This window comes from Alligator sinensis, unplaced genomic scaffold, assembly GCF_000455745.1.
Source record: "Alligator sinensis unplaced genomic scaffold, ASM45574v1 scaffold347_1, whole genome shotgun sequence".
NCBI lineage: Eukaryota > Metazoa > Chordata > Crocodylia > Alligatoridae > Alligator > Alligator sinensis.
The window spans coordinates 3,322,280-3,337,679 of NW_005841922.1; the positions used below are offsets into that span (position 1 = coordinate 3,322,280).

Below are 15,400 nucleotides of genomic sequence, written 5' to 3' on the forward strand. Positions count from 1 at the left end.
ATGTGTGTGGCTCTCCTCTGGACTCTCTCAAGCTTCTCCACATCCTATTTAAAGTCTGGAGCCCAGAATTGGATGCAGTACTCCAGGTGCAGCCTCACCAATTCTGAATAAAATGAAAGGATGACTTCTTGCATCTTGCTTGGGATGCATTGGTAGATGCAAGCCAAAGTTTTATTGGCTTTGCCAGCTGTGGCATTGCATTGGTGGCTTATGTTCATCCTGTAATCAGTTATGACCCCCAAGTTTCTTTCGGTCATGGTGCTAATGAGTGTAGTACTTCCAAGCCTATAAGTATGGTGTGGGTTCTTTCTCCTGAGGTGGAGCACCTTGCATTTCTCTGTCTTGAATGTCATCAGGTTTTGATCCACCCACCTAGTGAACCTCTCTAGGTCATCCTGAATCTCCAGCCTATCCTCTAGCACAGGGGTGGCCAACCTGTGGCTCTTCAGAAGTTAATATGTGTCTCCTTGAATCTTTGCAAAAGCACATGATGACCAGCTTCCATTTGAAAGGTTGAAGTGCTCAATGCCTTTTTCACCTCAGTCTTCACAGGTAAGGTCAACTCCCAGACTACTGCACCTGGCAGTACATTTTGGTAAGCAGGTGAGCAGCCAACAGTGGCAAAAGAACAGGTTAGGGACTACTTAGAAAAGCTGCATGTATACAAGTCCATGTAGTTTGAGCATGCTGAGGGATATGATTGCAGAGCCACTGGCCATTATCTTTGAAAACTCATGGCAATTGGGAGTGGGCCTGGATGATTGGAAAAGGGCAAAAATAGTGCCCATATTTAAGAAAGGGAAGAATAAGTTTCTGGGGAACTACAGATGGGTGAGGTTCACCTCAGTTCCTGGAAAAATCATGGAACAGGCCCTCAAGGAATCCATTTCTAAGCATTTGGAAGAGAAGGAGGTGATTAGGAGCATGGTTTTCACAAGGGCAATCCATGCCTACCTGATCTGGTTGCCTTGTGTGTTGAGGTGACTGGCTCTGTGGCTATAGAGAGTACAGTGGACATGATATACTTAACTTCATCAAGGCTTTTGATACAATCTCCCAGAACATTTTTGCAAGCAAGCTAAGGAAGTATGGGTTACATGAATGGACTGTAAGATGGAAAACTGGCCAGATCATCAGGCTCAAAGGGTAATTGTCAATGGCTCAATTTCTAATTGGCAGGCAGTATCAAGAGGAGTGCTCCGGGGGTTGGTCCTAGGGCTGGTTTTCTTTAATATCTTTATCAACAACCTGGAAGATGGGATGGAGTGCACCCTCATCAAGTCTGCAGATGACACCAAGATGGGGGAATAATAGATAGACCTGTGAGAGTTGGCAGCGATCTGATCTGGCTTCGAACCTGGCCGCTTCAGATGGCAGTGATCTCATCTGGAGCTCCGGACTGGGTTTCCACCTCAATCCGGCCAAAGAGGCTTCAAAGCTTCAGAGCTGCCTCGGAGATCCAGCCATAGCGCATAGGGGGGAAACAATGAAATATCTATAACTTTGTTGTTTTTTGTCCTATTTGGATGGAACTTGCAGGGGTGGTAGCTCTTACTGAGGCCACAAAGTCTGCCAAGTTTCAAGAAGATTGGTGCAGGGGTTTTGGGGAAACTGTACCCCAAATTCTTGAAAGCAAAACTCCTGTCATGTCTATGCATTACACCACAGGGGGGTCAAAACTGCAGGTGTGGTAGCTCTTGCTGAGGCCACAAAGCCTGCCAAGTTTCAAGAAGATCTGTGCAGGGAGGAGCTGCACTTTAAGCTGAGGACAAGCAAAACTCGTGGCATGGGTGACACTGCGTGTGCTAAGGTGCAGCGGGGTGACAGCTTCAGGGATGGTGGCCTTTGCTGAGGCTACGAAGCCTGCCAGCTGTCAAGGAGATCGGTGCAGGGGGGTTCTGGGGCCTTACACCTCCAGCTGCTGACAGACAAAACTCGTCCCATGGGTGCTTGTGGGACTGACTGTGTCTGTCTTGGGCCAATTGATTGTTTGTATTGATTCTTTCCTCTCCTTAGCCTCGTTTTGCAGGTGCTAATTGATGGCAATTAACTGGCTACATTAGCTAGGTCTTGTGTATTGAGCTGGTCCCTGAGCTGGCATGAGTTTTGTCTGTCAGCAGCTAGGGGTGCAGGGCCCCAGAACCCCCCTGCACCCATCTCTTCGACAGCTGGCAGGTGTCGTGGTTGCAGCAGGGGCCACAAACCCTGCAGCTGTCACCCCACTGAGCCTTAACACACGCAGTGTCACCCATGGCACGTGTTTTGCTTGTCCTCAGCTCGAGGGGCAGTTCCCCCCAACCCCCTGCACTGATCTTCTTGAAACTTGGCAGGCTTTGTGGCCTCAGCAAGAGCTACCAGCCGTGCAGTTTTCACCCCCCTATGTTGTAATGCCTAGACGTGACATCAGTTTTGCTTTCAAGAATGTGGGGTGCAGTTCCCCCCAACCCCCTGCACCAATCTTCTTGAAACTTGGCAGGCTTCATGCTTTCTCCAGATTCTACCACCCTTAAATTTTTATCCAAATCGGACAAAAAACAACAAAGTTATAGATAGCTTATTTTTTCCCCATTATACCCTATGGCCGGATCTCCAAGGCGGCTCCGAAGCACTTCGGAAGCTCCAAATCACTTCGGGAAGCCTAACAAGGCCAGCACTTCAACCCGGGTGTGCTGCTTCAGACTCCAAAGTGTCTGAAGCTTCTCCAGATCTGAAGCTCTGTCCGAAGCCTTGCACAGCCCTAGTAATAGATACACTGGAGAATAGGGTTAGGATTCAGAGAGACCTCAACAAATTGGAGGACTGGACCAAAAGAAATCTCATAAGATTCAATAAGGATAAGTTCCAAATCCTGCCCTTAGGACAGTACAGGTTGCACAATACAGGGTGGGGCCAGACTGGCTCTTCAGAAACGGATCTGCGAGTTACAGCAGACAGTAAGTTGAATACGAGCCAGCAGTGTGCCCTTGTTGCGAAGAAGGCTAACAGCATACTGGGCTGCATTAGTAGGAGAGTTGCTAGAAGATCAAGGGAAGTGATTATTCCCCTCTGCTCAGCACTGGTGAGGCCATATTTGGAGAACTGTGTCCAGTTTTGGGCCCCCCACTACAGAAAGTATGTAGACAAATTGAAGAGAGTCCAGCAATGGGCAATAAAAATGGCTAGGGAGCTGGGGCACATGACTTCTGGGGAAAGGCTGAGGGAACTAAGCTGATTTAGTCTGGAGAAGAGAAAAGAAAATTGAGGGGGGAATTAATAGCAGCCTTCAACTACCTGAAAAGCAGTTATAAAGAAGATAATACTATTCTCAGTGGTGGCAGTTGGCAGAACAAGGAGCAATAACCATTTGTAGCAAGTTGCAGTAAGGAAAGTTTAGGTTAGATGTTAAGAAATACTTTCTTACCATAGGTGATATGTAGGAGGGGCACAGGGGGGCATATGCCCCCCACTGAGATTGGCTGCTGCCAAAGCCACCACCAGTTGCCTCTGCCCCCCCCCCCCCCCGCCACTGGCACAACTGCTGGTGGCTGCAGGCAGTCCCAGCTCACCATACACAACAGTACAAATGGCAGCTGGGGGTGGTCCCCGCTCACCGCCCGCCCCCCTCCTCACCACTTACACCTCTGTGGCCACCTGAGGATGGTCCCTGCTTGCTGCTGCCACCCCCCCATCACCAACACTGCTGTCTGTGGGTATTCACTGTCCCGCCCCCCCCAGCCTCTGGAGGCACATGTCATTCATGGAGGATAGGAAAGCACTAGAACAGGTTACCCAGAGAAGTTGTGGAGCCTTCATCCTTGGAGGTTTTTAAGACCTGGCTAGACAGAGCCTTGCCTGAAATGATCTGGTTGGGGATGGTCCTGCTTTGAGGAGGGGGTTGGACTAAATGAGCTCCTGCGGTCCTTTTCAACCCTAATTTTCTATGATTTTATGATGATATCTTCCACTATTATATAGCCTCCTGTGAAATTAAATGGACTGCAAATGAAATCTCAGGGGGAATTTTGACTGGTGAAAAGCAATTGCCTCCACTGGAAGCTGGAGAATTCCAATTAATTTTAACTACCACAAATGGCCAGGATTTCAGTCTCATCTCATCCATTATTTTTTACGGCAGTATTTACTGCATACTTTTCAACGTAATGACTGAGTGCTTTTGAGTGGTGTGTTATCTGATGCAACTAATGTCTGTCATTTGTTTGTTCACTCATCTTCTCCCGGAAACTGTGCACAGGGGAATGTCTTTTTTTGGTAGGGCTCATGTGGGTTTTTAATCAGATCTTACCATACAAATTATATGCATGTCAAATTCATATAATATATTCATATATAATATAATGTTATGTTATGTGATACAACGTAATACAATCCAATATACACACAGAGCAAATGCCAAAGAAATGTACATTGCAGAAGGTGCTAGCATTTGTGATAACCCTAAATAAAATACATAATAAATTATTTCAGGTTAGCTTCTACTTATTGCAGGTTGAAATGGATAGACAAAAAAGTGTTAAGTCAGCTGAACCACAGTAAATTCTCCCTCTACTTCTTTTTACAGTTTGTAACTGTTCAGTCTGTCCACTCCTACAGCCTCCGTCCAGAGAAACATTTTAATTTGCTTTCTGGTCATTTACCAGCTTAGTGGGATGGGTTGAATGAGAAACAGCAGCCACTAACACTGAGAAAATTATCAGGTGAGAGATTTCTTGTTCTGTTGCATAGCTTCCATGCTTAATCACCTTTAATGGAAAGGAGTGAGCAGTGAATCACAGAAGTAGAGGATAGACATGATAAGGAGAATTTTAATTATTAGTATAGCATAATATAAAGTAGGAATGGATGTTTCCCTCCATGTAACGCAAAGAAGGTGTGGGAACCAATCTTGCAGCACTTTCCTAGTAAAGAATGCCTCTGCAGAGGAAAGGACACATACTTTACAATTTTCCCCCAGGTGAAGCTACACATTTTCCCCAGTGCCCCATGGGACTTCAGCGAATAGTCTCCCAGACACTTAGCTTGCCAGCTGGTGAAAGATTTTAATATTTTGCCTACAGCAACTTTGAAGCCCTAAGTAAGGTATGGCTGGCCTTGCTGGCTGCAGTCTGGCATTGGCGGCTCATGTTCATCTTGGAGTTAATAATGACTCCAAGATCTCTTTCTGCCTCTGTGCTTTCAAGAGGGCACAAGTATTTGGATTCCAGCAATTAGACAAATCCAGACAGGACTGGATAGCCTGGCTCTTTTAGCAAGCACCAGCTGGGCATAACATGGAGAAGTATTGAGGTCATATCTTGCAATCGCTCTAAACTAGGAAGCTGATTGCCTGCTGGTTTTCAGTTGGCATTGGTTGAAAAGAAATGTGTTTGTTAGCCCTCTCAGTTGGAGTACAAGAAGACAAACAATGATAACTTAATGAGAGCTGGTAGAGAAAGGTCAGGGATTCAGCTTAGTAGCAAAGAAAGATGCAATTATGAGTAAACTCCATGGAAGTTTGCTAAAGTTCAACAGAACAAAAATAATAGACACCTTACAGGACGCCATTTAGTTTAATCTGGAATGTGGACAAAGCCTGTCGAGTAGCAATTCGTACTTTCCCAAGTGCCTTTTCAGACAATTGAAGCCCATAATCACCTTGTTTTCTCCACATCTGGTTCCATCTGCAGCAGCATCTAGTTTTGATCGGCAAGAACCTTTCACAGAACACCAGAGTGTCTGGCAGATATTCTGTAAAAGAAAGAAAAAAAAGCTACAACAGTCTTCTGAGTAGAAACTCCAAGGCCAAGATTTTCAAGCACCGTTTATGCATTGAGGGAATCTCAGTTTGCAATGCCTTAAAAGGGTTTGTTTCCATTTCATAGACTTCATAGACGTTTGGGCTGGAAGGGACCCTGGAGGATCATCGAGTCCCACCCGTTGCCCCAGAGGCAGGAAGTCAGCAGGGATCATAGGATCCCAGCAAGATAAGCATCCAAATGTGTCTTGAAGGTGTTCAAAGTGGGTGCTTGAACCGCCTCTGGCGGCAGCCTATTCCAAACCTTGGGGGCTCGGACAGTGAAGAAGTTCCTTCTTATGTCCAGCCTGAATCGGTCACGGTGGAGTCTATGACCATTCCAGAAGGTCAGGTGCTCAGAACTTTCCAAAACATAGTACCCTGTCAAGGTAGTTCAAATTAAAATCTCGAAGTGGCCATAAAGCAGCTTTAAAGGCTGTAACTTAAATATAATGTCATGTACTTCCATTATCATACTTTTTCCTGTTACATGCAATTTTCTTTCATGAAGTTGGATATTCATCAATTTACAGCTATTTGTATATAATAAAAGTTATTATTTAAAGCAAAAAATGGGTTTTGGAGGGCAACATTTGATGCAAATCTGGTGTTTAAGTCTTCATATGCCCAAATGTTAAGTATATCCAGAGACAGGGTTTTGATTCAGCCTTTCATAGACATCAGGCTAAATTATCAACACTCTTCAGCACTCCGAGTTGGGACTAGAATATCAAGAAAGCTTAGTTGGGTTTTGGCTCTGGTGCAAGGTGCGTGGGTGAAAGCCTGCTGTGCCCCCGCGAGCCCAGGGACCCCCAAGGAGAGACCCCAGGACCCACAATGAGCCCTGGCCTGCTAACAGGTAAACAGGGGCCCATGGTAGGAGCAACACAGCCAGCTGGGAGGTGGCTGAGTGAAGCCAAGGAGGGTCATACCCCCCCTTGCTCCTACTTCGCCCAGCCCCTCAGAGAGCCGCGCAACTGGAGCCTTGTGAACAGGCTGCGCAAACAAGTACACTGCTGGGCCCAGCGCATGAGTTAGCATGGGAGTTTGTGCAGGAGGGTCAGTGGGAGGGCCCATGGCCCTGCCAGTGATCCCCCTAGGGTAGGCAGTACCATCAGTAGCCGGCCTACCAGCAGCATGATGCAGATGGGCACATGCTGCACCCCGAGGGTCCCCTCGGAGTCTGCAGCCTCCTCCTCTGGCACCACAGAGGCCTCCACCCAGACAGAACCCATGGTTCTGGGCTCCACACAGATGGAGACCCTGGCTCTCAGCTGTGGGGACTGCCTGGCACGTTTCCAGGCTAATGAGACTGGGAGCATGGCCACCTCCCCTTGCAGGGATTGCTCCACTTTGGAGGGCTGGGGGGCTGGACCAAGGTGGTCAAGGGCCCCAAGATCCCCTCCCTCTGGAGCTCTGCAACAGGTATGGACCCCTTGCAGCCCCAGTTGAGCCTGTGAAGATGCCAGCTCCTGTAAGCAAGGGAGAATCACCCACCCCTACTCACCCTAAGATGAAAAGCAGAGTGGTTGTCATGGGAGACTCCCTCCTGAGGGGGACTGAGGGGGCAATCTGCCGCCCCGACCCCCTAGCCCAGGAGGTCTGCTACTTCCCAGGGGCCCATATCAAGGCCATAGCAGAGAGGATACCAAATATTATCCAGGCCTCCGACCACTACCCTATGCTTCTTATCCATGTGGGCACAAATGACATGGCTTGGAGCAATACCAGCCAGGTCATGAGAGACTACAGGGTTCTGGGAGAGGGGGGTAGGGGGTTGGGGGTGCAGGTGGTCTTTTCCTTGCTCCTCCCGGTTGTGGGTCATGGGCGGAGGAGAGAGAGATGGGTTGAGGTAGTCAAGCCAAGACTGAGGCTCTGGTGTCATCGTGAAGGCTTTGGCTTCCATGATCACAGTCTGCTCTTTGGTGAGAGACGCGGTGGTCTGCTGGGGAGAGATGGCCTCCACCTCACTCCACTGGGGAGGAGGCTCTTCTCAGCCAGACTGCCTGACCTGCTTGACTGGGCTTTAAACTGAGCCCGCCGGGGGTTGTGGGGATTACCGCCACTGGTGGCCCGCTGGGTAACCCTTGTAAATCCAGAGGGCCAAGGCACTTAAGGAAACCCACCTCTACCCTAGCCCCAGAATGATCAGTGGGGAAGGCAGGGACCCGCAGTTGGACACTTGCCTGCCTGTACACCAATGCCAGAAGCTTGGGGTATAAACAAGAGGAACTGGTCCTCCTGCTAAACAAGAATAACTACAACCTGATAGGGATAACAGAGACCTGATGGGACTCCACCTATGATTGGGCCACAGGTATAGATGACTATACCCTGTACAGGCATGATCATGCAGATAAAAGGGGTGGGGGGGTAGCCCTCTACGTCAAGGACAGCTACACTTCCTTCCAAATTGACATTGGCACCCAGGAGGGATGACTGAAGTCTCTCTGGGTCAAAATACTTGGGGAACGTGGCTCAGGGGACATCATGGTAGGAGTCTGCTACAGACCTCCTAACCAGAAACAAGAGCTGGACCAGGAATTCGCCAGGGAACTGGCTGAGGCTGCACGCTCTTGATGCATGGTTGTCATGGGAGACTTCAACTATCCAGACATCTCATGAGAAGAGCATTCGGCTAAATCCGATTGGTCACAAAGCTTCCTCACATGCATGGATGAGCTCTACCTGACTCAAGAAATCTATGGGCCGACAAGAGGCAAAGCATTGTTGGACCTGGTACTGGCCAAAGGGGATGACATAGTCAGTGACCTAAGAATTGATGGACAGTTGGGTGATAGTGACCACAAGCTGATCACCTTTACTATCCATTTCAAAGCTGGCAAGTCAGTCAGCAAAGCAGAAGTCCTTGACTTCAGGAAAGCTGACTTTGACAAGCTCAGGAGTCTCTTTGTTGAGGCCCTAAGGGACCACGACTCAACAGGCAGAGTAATTCAAGAGGAGTGGTTGCGCCTCAAGGGAGTGATCCTGACAGTACAAGGGATGGCCATCCCATCTTGGAGGAAGGGTAGTAAAAGGGTGCAGTAACCCCCTTGGCTCAGCAGGGAACTCAAGGATCTCCTACGCCTCAAAAGAGAGACTTATAAAGGATGGAAGGTTGGAATTACCTCCAAGAAGGATTACTCCGCACTGGTCCATACCTGCAGGGAGCTGATCAGGAAAGCCAAGGCTGCAACCGAGCTCCATCTGGCTTCACATATCAAGGATAACAAAAAGTGCTTTTTCAGATATGTAGGGAGTCGGAAAAAAAGCAAGGGTAACATTGGGCCCCTGCTGAGCCAAACAGGACAGCTGATAGCTGACACCCAGAAAAAGGCCAACCTACTTAATGAGTACTTTGGTCTTTCATCAGTCCAATGGGACCGCCCTGCCTAGCAAGACATGGGATGGCCAGGGTGAGGGTGTATTTATACCCAGCATCAGTGTTGATCTTGTAAAGGATCACCTTGAGAGGCTGGACACCTCAACTTCAAGTCATCTGTTCCTGACAGCTGACACCATAAATACTCAAGGAGCTGGCAGGTGTCATAGCTCAGCCATTGGCAAAAATATTCAAAAATTCGTGGTGCTCAGGTGAAGTACCTGAAGACTGGAAGAAGGTCAATGTGGTACCCATCTTCAAGAAAGAGCGGAAAGTAGATCCCGGGAATTACAGGCCAATCAGCTTGACCTCAATCCCTGGTAAGATTCTCAAGAAAATTATCAAGGGGACCCTTCTGGACAAGCTGGCTGAGGGCAACATCCTGAGGGATAGCCAGCACAGGTTTGTCATGGGTACATCTTGCTTGACCAATCTCATCTCCTTCTATGACCAGGTGATGTATCACCTGGACAAGGGAGAAGAGATTGATGTCATATACCTAAACTTTAAAAAAGCCTTTGATCCAGTTTATGGCACTCTGTAACCAGTGGTATCCCCCAAGGCTCTGTCCTTGGACCTGTTCTCTTCAACATCTTTATCAATGATGTTGACACTCGTGTCAGAAAAGCACTGGCTAATTTCGCCGATGACACTAAACTTTGGGGCATAGTGTCCACACCTGAGGACAGGGTAGTGATCCAGGCTGACTTGGATAAGCTTAGTAAGTAGAAGGACACAAACCTGATGATGTTCAATACTGATAAATGCAAGGTACTCCACCTCGGGAAAAAAAACCCCATGGCATACTTATAGGCTTGGCAGCGCTACGCTTGATAGCACCACTGCTGAAAGAGACTTGGGGGTCATGACTGACCACAAGATGAACATGAGACACCAATGTGATGCTGCAGCTGGTAAGCAAACAAAACCCTGGCTTGCATTTATAGATGGTTCTCACGTAAATCTCAGGATGTCATCCTCCTACTGTATTCGGCCTTGGTGAGGCCGCAGCTGGAGTACTGTGTCCAGTTCTGGGCTCCGCAATTCAAGAAGGATGTCGAGAAGCTTGAGAGAGTCCAGAGGAGACCCATGCACATGATGAGAGGGCAAGAGAACAGGCCTTATGAAGAGAGGCTGAGAGCCAAGGGACTCTTCAGTCTGGAAAAACACAGGCTCAGGGGGACCTGGTGGCTACTTATAAGTACACAAGGGGTGTTCATCAGGATCTATGAGAACGTCTGTTCACCAGAGCGCCCTAAGGAAAAACAAGGACCAATGGTCATAAACTCCTACAAGATCATTTTAGACTGGACATAAGAAAAAATTTCTTTACTTTCCCAGCCCCCAAGACCTGGAATAGACTCCCTCCAGAGGTGGTGCAGGCATCTACTCTGGATTTATTCAAGAAACGCTTGGATGCTATCTTGCTGGAGTCCTTTAACCCTAGCTGACTTCCTGCCCCTGGGGCAGGGGGCTGGACTTGATGATCTTCAAGGTCCAGTCCAGCCCTAATGTCTATGAATCTATGAATCTAGTCCTTGTATAGACACTTAAGTCTCGACTAGATTTTTAAAAGTACCAGGACCAGGGGCTCCCTTTGCAACACACAATGTGCCCAGATCATGCAAACTGTATCCCACCTCCAAGACTGACAAAGACTCTCTTAAAAACATGGCCACTTATTAGGCTGTAACTGGGAAAGAATGCTTTTAAAAAAGTGCCTCACAGAAATGAGCAGCAACTTTCAGATCTGACTTAGATTCCAAATGCTTGGCCCATTCCCCTTTAAATCAGTTAAATTAATCCATCAAGAGACTGGTTCAGTCAAGCTACTTGTTTGTTAGACATAATGGCCAGATCCAGATGTGTAGGCATATGAGATTTGTGGCACCACAAACCTCTTTGTGGCACCACAAGCCAAACATGTTTCAAATTAAACTGTGCATGATGTTGCTAATTAGCAGCTCTGGGGCAAAATCTGGTACTGGGATTTCCCAGTAGCAAAAAAAGCCCTTGGAAAAAAAGCAGCACAAAGCACGCCAAAATGGTGGGACAAACATGGAAACGGGGAAGCAGGCAGCCCTGGGTGCACTGCAGATCCCCCACGCTGAGGCGCCCTGTGTCTCATCCAGCCGCTCTCTGGCTGGCTGGAGTGCAGCATGCCTCAAGACAGGGGAGCAGGCAGCCTTGGCCTGGCTGCTTCCCTGTATCCATGTGCTTAAATGAGGGGGGAGGGGGTTCCACTGTGGAGCCCCTGTGCTGAGACATGTGGAGCCCCCATCTCAAGGCACACAGTGCCCCCAGTTAGCTGCAGAGCAGCTGGCTGGGGAGCAGTGTGCCTCAAGGAGGGGGAGCAGGTAGCTCTCTGAGATGGCTGCTCCCTTGTCCCCGTGTGCCTCAGCACAGGGGATCTGCAGTATGCCTCCATGTGCCTCAGTGCAGGGAGGGCGGGACTTCACAGTCCCCTGGGCTGTCTGCTCCCCCGTTTCCATGTACTGCTCCTCAGCTGGCTGGGGCACAGGATACCTCATCAAGGGGACTACCTGCTGGCCCACCCTGTGCTGATGCACCCTGTGCCCCAGCCAGCCCCCCCGTAGCACATGGAGCAGTGGGAAAACGTGTTCCACTGCAAACGACATGAGCAGGGTGTGCACTGCAGCACAAAGCAGCAGCACAAATTTGTGCCACTGCTATTTTTGCTACTGTAAACACAAGCCCCTGCTTGTGTGGATGCAGCCAATGTGTAGTGTTTGTTGGTCTCTATTTTGATCACATCTTTATAATACTGGGAAAGAACAATTGAGGATAGACAACAGCTCAATATTCTCCACATGTCAATACAGAAGTAAACTTCTCAGGGACTGCTTTGAAATCCCTTGCTTATAGTTTAATAAGAACACTGTTTAGTGGATGGATGGGGCACCACTTTTTCAGGATGAAGTGGTAATGTTAGATATTTATTCTGGTTGAAGAACTGTATTTCACTGTGTAGAATATGGTTTTGTCCTTATTTATACAGAGGATGTTTTATTCTTTTATATTCTATGAAGCACACTCCACCATTATGTTTCAAATAATCAGAGTGATACATAGTTGCTAATAAGTGTACTTCAACATTTTGTCTATTAGACTAACATGCCTGGATATTTAAGTTGAATTCAGCCCACTGTTGACAGTCACATTTTCATGCTAAGCAGCTGTCCATAGATTTAAAAGCAAATGTATTCTTCCATTAAAAAGTGAGGGTTCTTTGTAGTAAACTTATTAACCTTAATAGAAATTATACATTTCCATATCCCAGACGTTTCTTAATTGTTAATAATAATAGAAGAAAAGAATACTATACATAGTATATAACATTTTAATTGAGCCCATGTGGGAGTGACAGGGTTTAATAACTCTTGAATTCACATACTGCATGAGAAATCATTTATTTTATTTTCAGCATGTGCTCTGAAATCAAGGTCTCCTCCTCAAAGTATTTTCAGGCTAAGCCACTTTGTCTCTAAACTCAGAGGCTCAGGATCAAATCTCTATCTCACTGACACCCAGTAGCATAACCTGGGGTGGGCAAGCAGGACACTAGCTCCAAGTTTAGATTAAGAGGGGCACCAGAATAGCAGCCCTTGATGAGCTTGCACCACATTAGGATCACCCTGCACTACAGCAGCAGTGGCAGCAATGACCCATATGCAGAACTTAGGACTCAACCACTCAGCAACCCCCTGCTTGAGGTGCCAGAATTATGAACAGCCAACACAAAAATAGGCTAAAATGCCTATCCATAAAGTCTATAAAACATTGAGTCATCCATAAAAAACTAAGCAACCAGGAGCTTGACTGAGATCCCTTGTGGGAAAGAAGATGGAGACAAATATTAATGAATAGATGGAGCAGAATAGTGCCATCTGTTGTCTGAGCAGCGGTATAATACCCTGAAGGGAGAATTCTCGCAGACCTTTCTATGCCATGGGAGCCTCCACAGCCTCAACCTACCTCTGCCCCAGCTATCTGCTGATGCTGCTATGTCCTGTTGCTTGCCTACACCACTGCTGGGTCACAGGTAGGCAGACAACTGTCCTCCTTTGGGGGTCAGTGCTGCGATGGGGGAGGGGGTGAGGCTTCTAAGGGTAAGGCTTGAGGGGGCTGGAGGGGCAGCATGGTACGGGCTGTGGTCAGGGGCATTGAGGTGTGGAGGTGAGTAGAAGACCCCAGGGCAACTTGACTGTGGGCTCTGGGCTGCTGGGGAGGGGTGCATACTCAGACATGCAGCCAGGCTTGCAGCCAGCCAGGATCACAGTCCAGGCATGTGGACTGCTGCCCAGCACGACAGCCAGGCAAGTTTCAGTGTACAGTACTATGTGAAGGGGAATGGGCTTGGGGGAGGGGGAGAACATCAAGGCCCCCACAGTGCAGGTGGGAGTGGGACAGAGGCAGGGGCAGGCAGGGGCTGGGGTGAATGGGGCCCCAGGGTGGGTCATGGGATGCTCAGAGCCTATACGGCTCATCCAGGGGTGCAGGGGGGGTGAGGGTTCCCACCACAATGTGCACCCCGGGGGAGGCAAGAGGGGGGCACATGCCCCCTGATCTGTGCATGGGCTGGAGGCAGGCTGCCACTGTGGGCTGGGTTCTGTACCCCGCTGCCTTGAGAGCTGAGTGACGCCACGTGTGTCCCATTGCTGGGCTCTGTGCCCTGCGCATGGCAGGCACATGGTATCATGTTGTTCCCAGGCAGTGGGGCACAGACTGCAGCCCACCTCTGCCCTACACACAGATCTGGGGTCATGTGCTCCCCGTGGCTCTGCCAGGGTGCATGCAGTGGTGGGAGCCCTTCCCTCACTCCCCGGATCAGCTGTCTGGGCTCCGAGCATCCCACAACCTGCCCCAGCCTCAGGGCCCCATTTACCCCAGCCCTGCCCCTGCTTCTGCCCCACTCCCTCCCTCTTTATGAGGGCCTTGATCTGCCTCGAACATGCCCCTTCCCCACAACACACTTACCTGCGCAGAGATGAGGGGAAGGGGTGTGCGTGCACGCACAAACATGCACACATGCTCAGACCCCCAAAATAATATTTTCTCCCTCTACCTATGGTTCTGGAGAAAAGGTTCCAGCAACAAGCGGCTCTTGGTCAGATTTTCACAGGTGCTGAATACCTGTAGCTTCCATTGTAGGGAAGGAAACGATAGGCTCTCCATCCCTTTGGAAAAATTTGTCCCACTAATCAGTGATCCTTTTTTCTCCTCAATATAACAAGGATACTACTTACTTAATCACTGCAAATATTAACCATATATTTTTTCAGCATACTGAAGATAAAGCTCTACATAAGTGCTAAGTATCAGTCATTGCTCAAAGTGATCATTTCAGTAAGGAAACCATTTTAAATTCAGCTAAATGCAACCATGGGTAAACAGACACATGTCCCATGGGACTTTCTGGACCAAACTCATCAAACACGTAAACAGTGGGGAAAGTTACACATTGTCTATAAATTAACCAGAAAGTGGCAAGGCAGCATAACGGTCATCTCTTTCAAAGTATACATTAATTTTGTTAATATTAAGTATGCTACACTTTCACATAGTCTTGTATCAAAATTAATAAGGACACCCACAAACTATTTAATTATTATTCATATAAAATACCTCATGTTTATTGATTTCATAGTAAGATTAAACAGAATGTGCATTGCATTATTTTCTGCAAAATAGAGGCCTTGTAAAAATGCTACAATTTAATTTACTCATATCTATTTAGCTATAAATTAATTAGGAGAAACTGAATGTAAAATTCTAGTAAATTCACGTTCAAACAAGAGGCAGAATTAACTAATAGGTTAAATGATACCTTAATTTCCAATCTGTACCAAAAGACATATTACAACACCAGAGAACAGCGGTGAGACACATAATGAATGCATCATGTCATTATATGCTTCAGTTTCAACTGGTACAGTTGAGGGTTGCTGCCCATACTATTCATTATGACTAAAAAGATGAATCAGAAATGTACAATGTTATCTCAGTGGGGCTAGATGCAGATCCTCATAATAAACAAAATGGAACAAACAACCTAGATGCTTTGAAACCATTTCTTCTAAGTCACTTAAGGAGGAGTGCTTTAAATAGAGCGGCTCCAGGGGGCCACTCTACTTAAAGTGCCCACAACGTCTTGTGTATTCAGTGTCCTGCACTTCAAAATGGTGGCGAGCTTTAGTTAAAGCGCCCCCACCATCATTTTGAAATGT

The 15,400-nt window shown here is 47.7% G+C and overlaps 1 protein-coding gene across 1 annotated transcript in view; it reads right to left on the reverse strand.

Annotated features, from left to right (window-relative positions):
• ADAMTS12 (ADAM metallopeptidase with thrombospondin type 1 motif 12) overlaps nucleotides 1–15,400 on the reverse strand; it is a 365,944-nt gene that overhangs the window by 124,837 nt on the left and 225,707 nt on the right. The window contains exon 10 of the mRNA XM_025198488.1: nucleotides 5,632–5,724. Coding sequence (XP_025054273.1) covers nucleotides 5,632–5,724 — 93 coding nt within the window. The remainder of the gene's footprint in view (nucleotides 1–5,631; nucleotides 5,725–15,400) is intronic.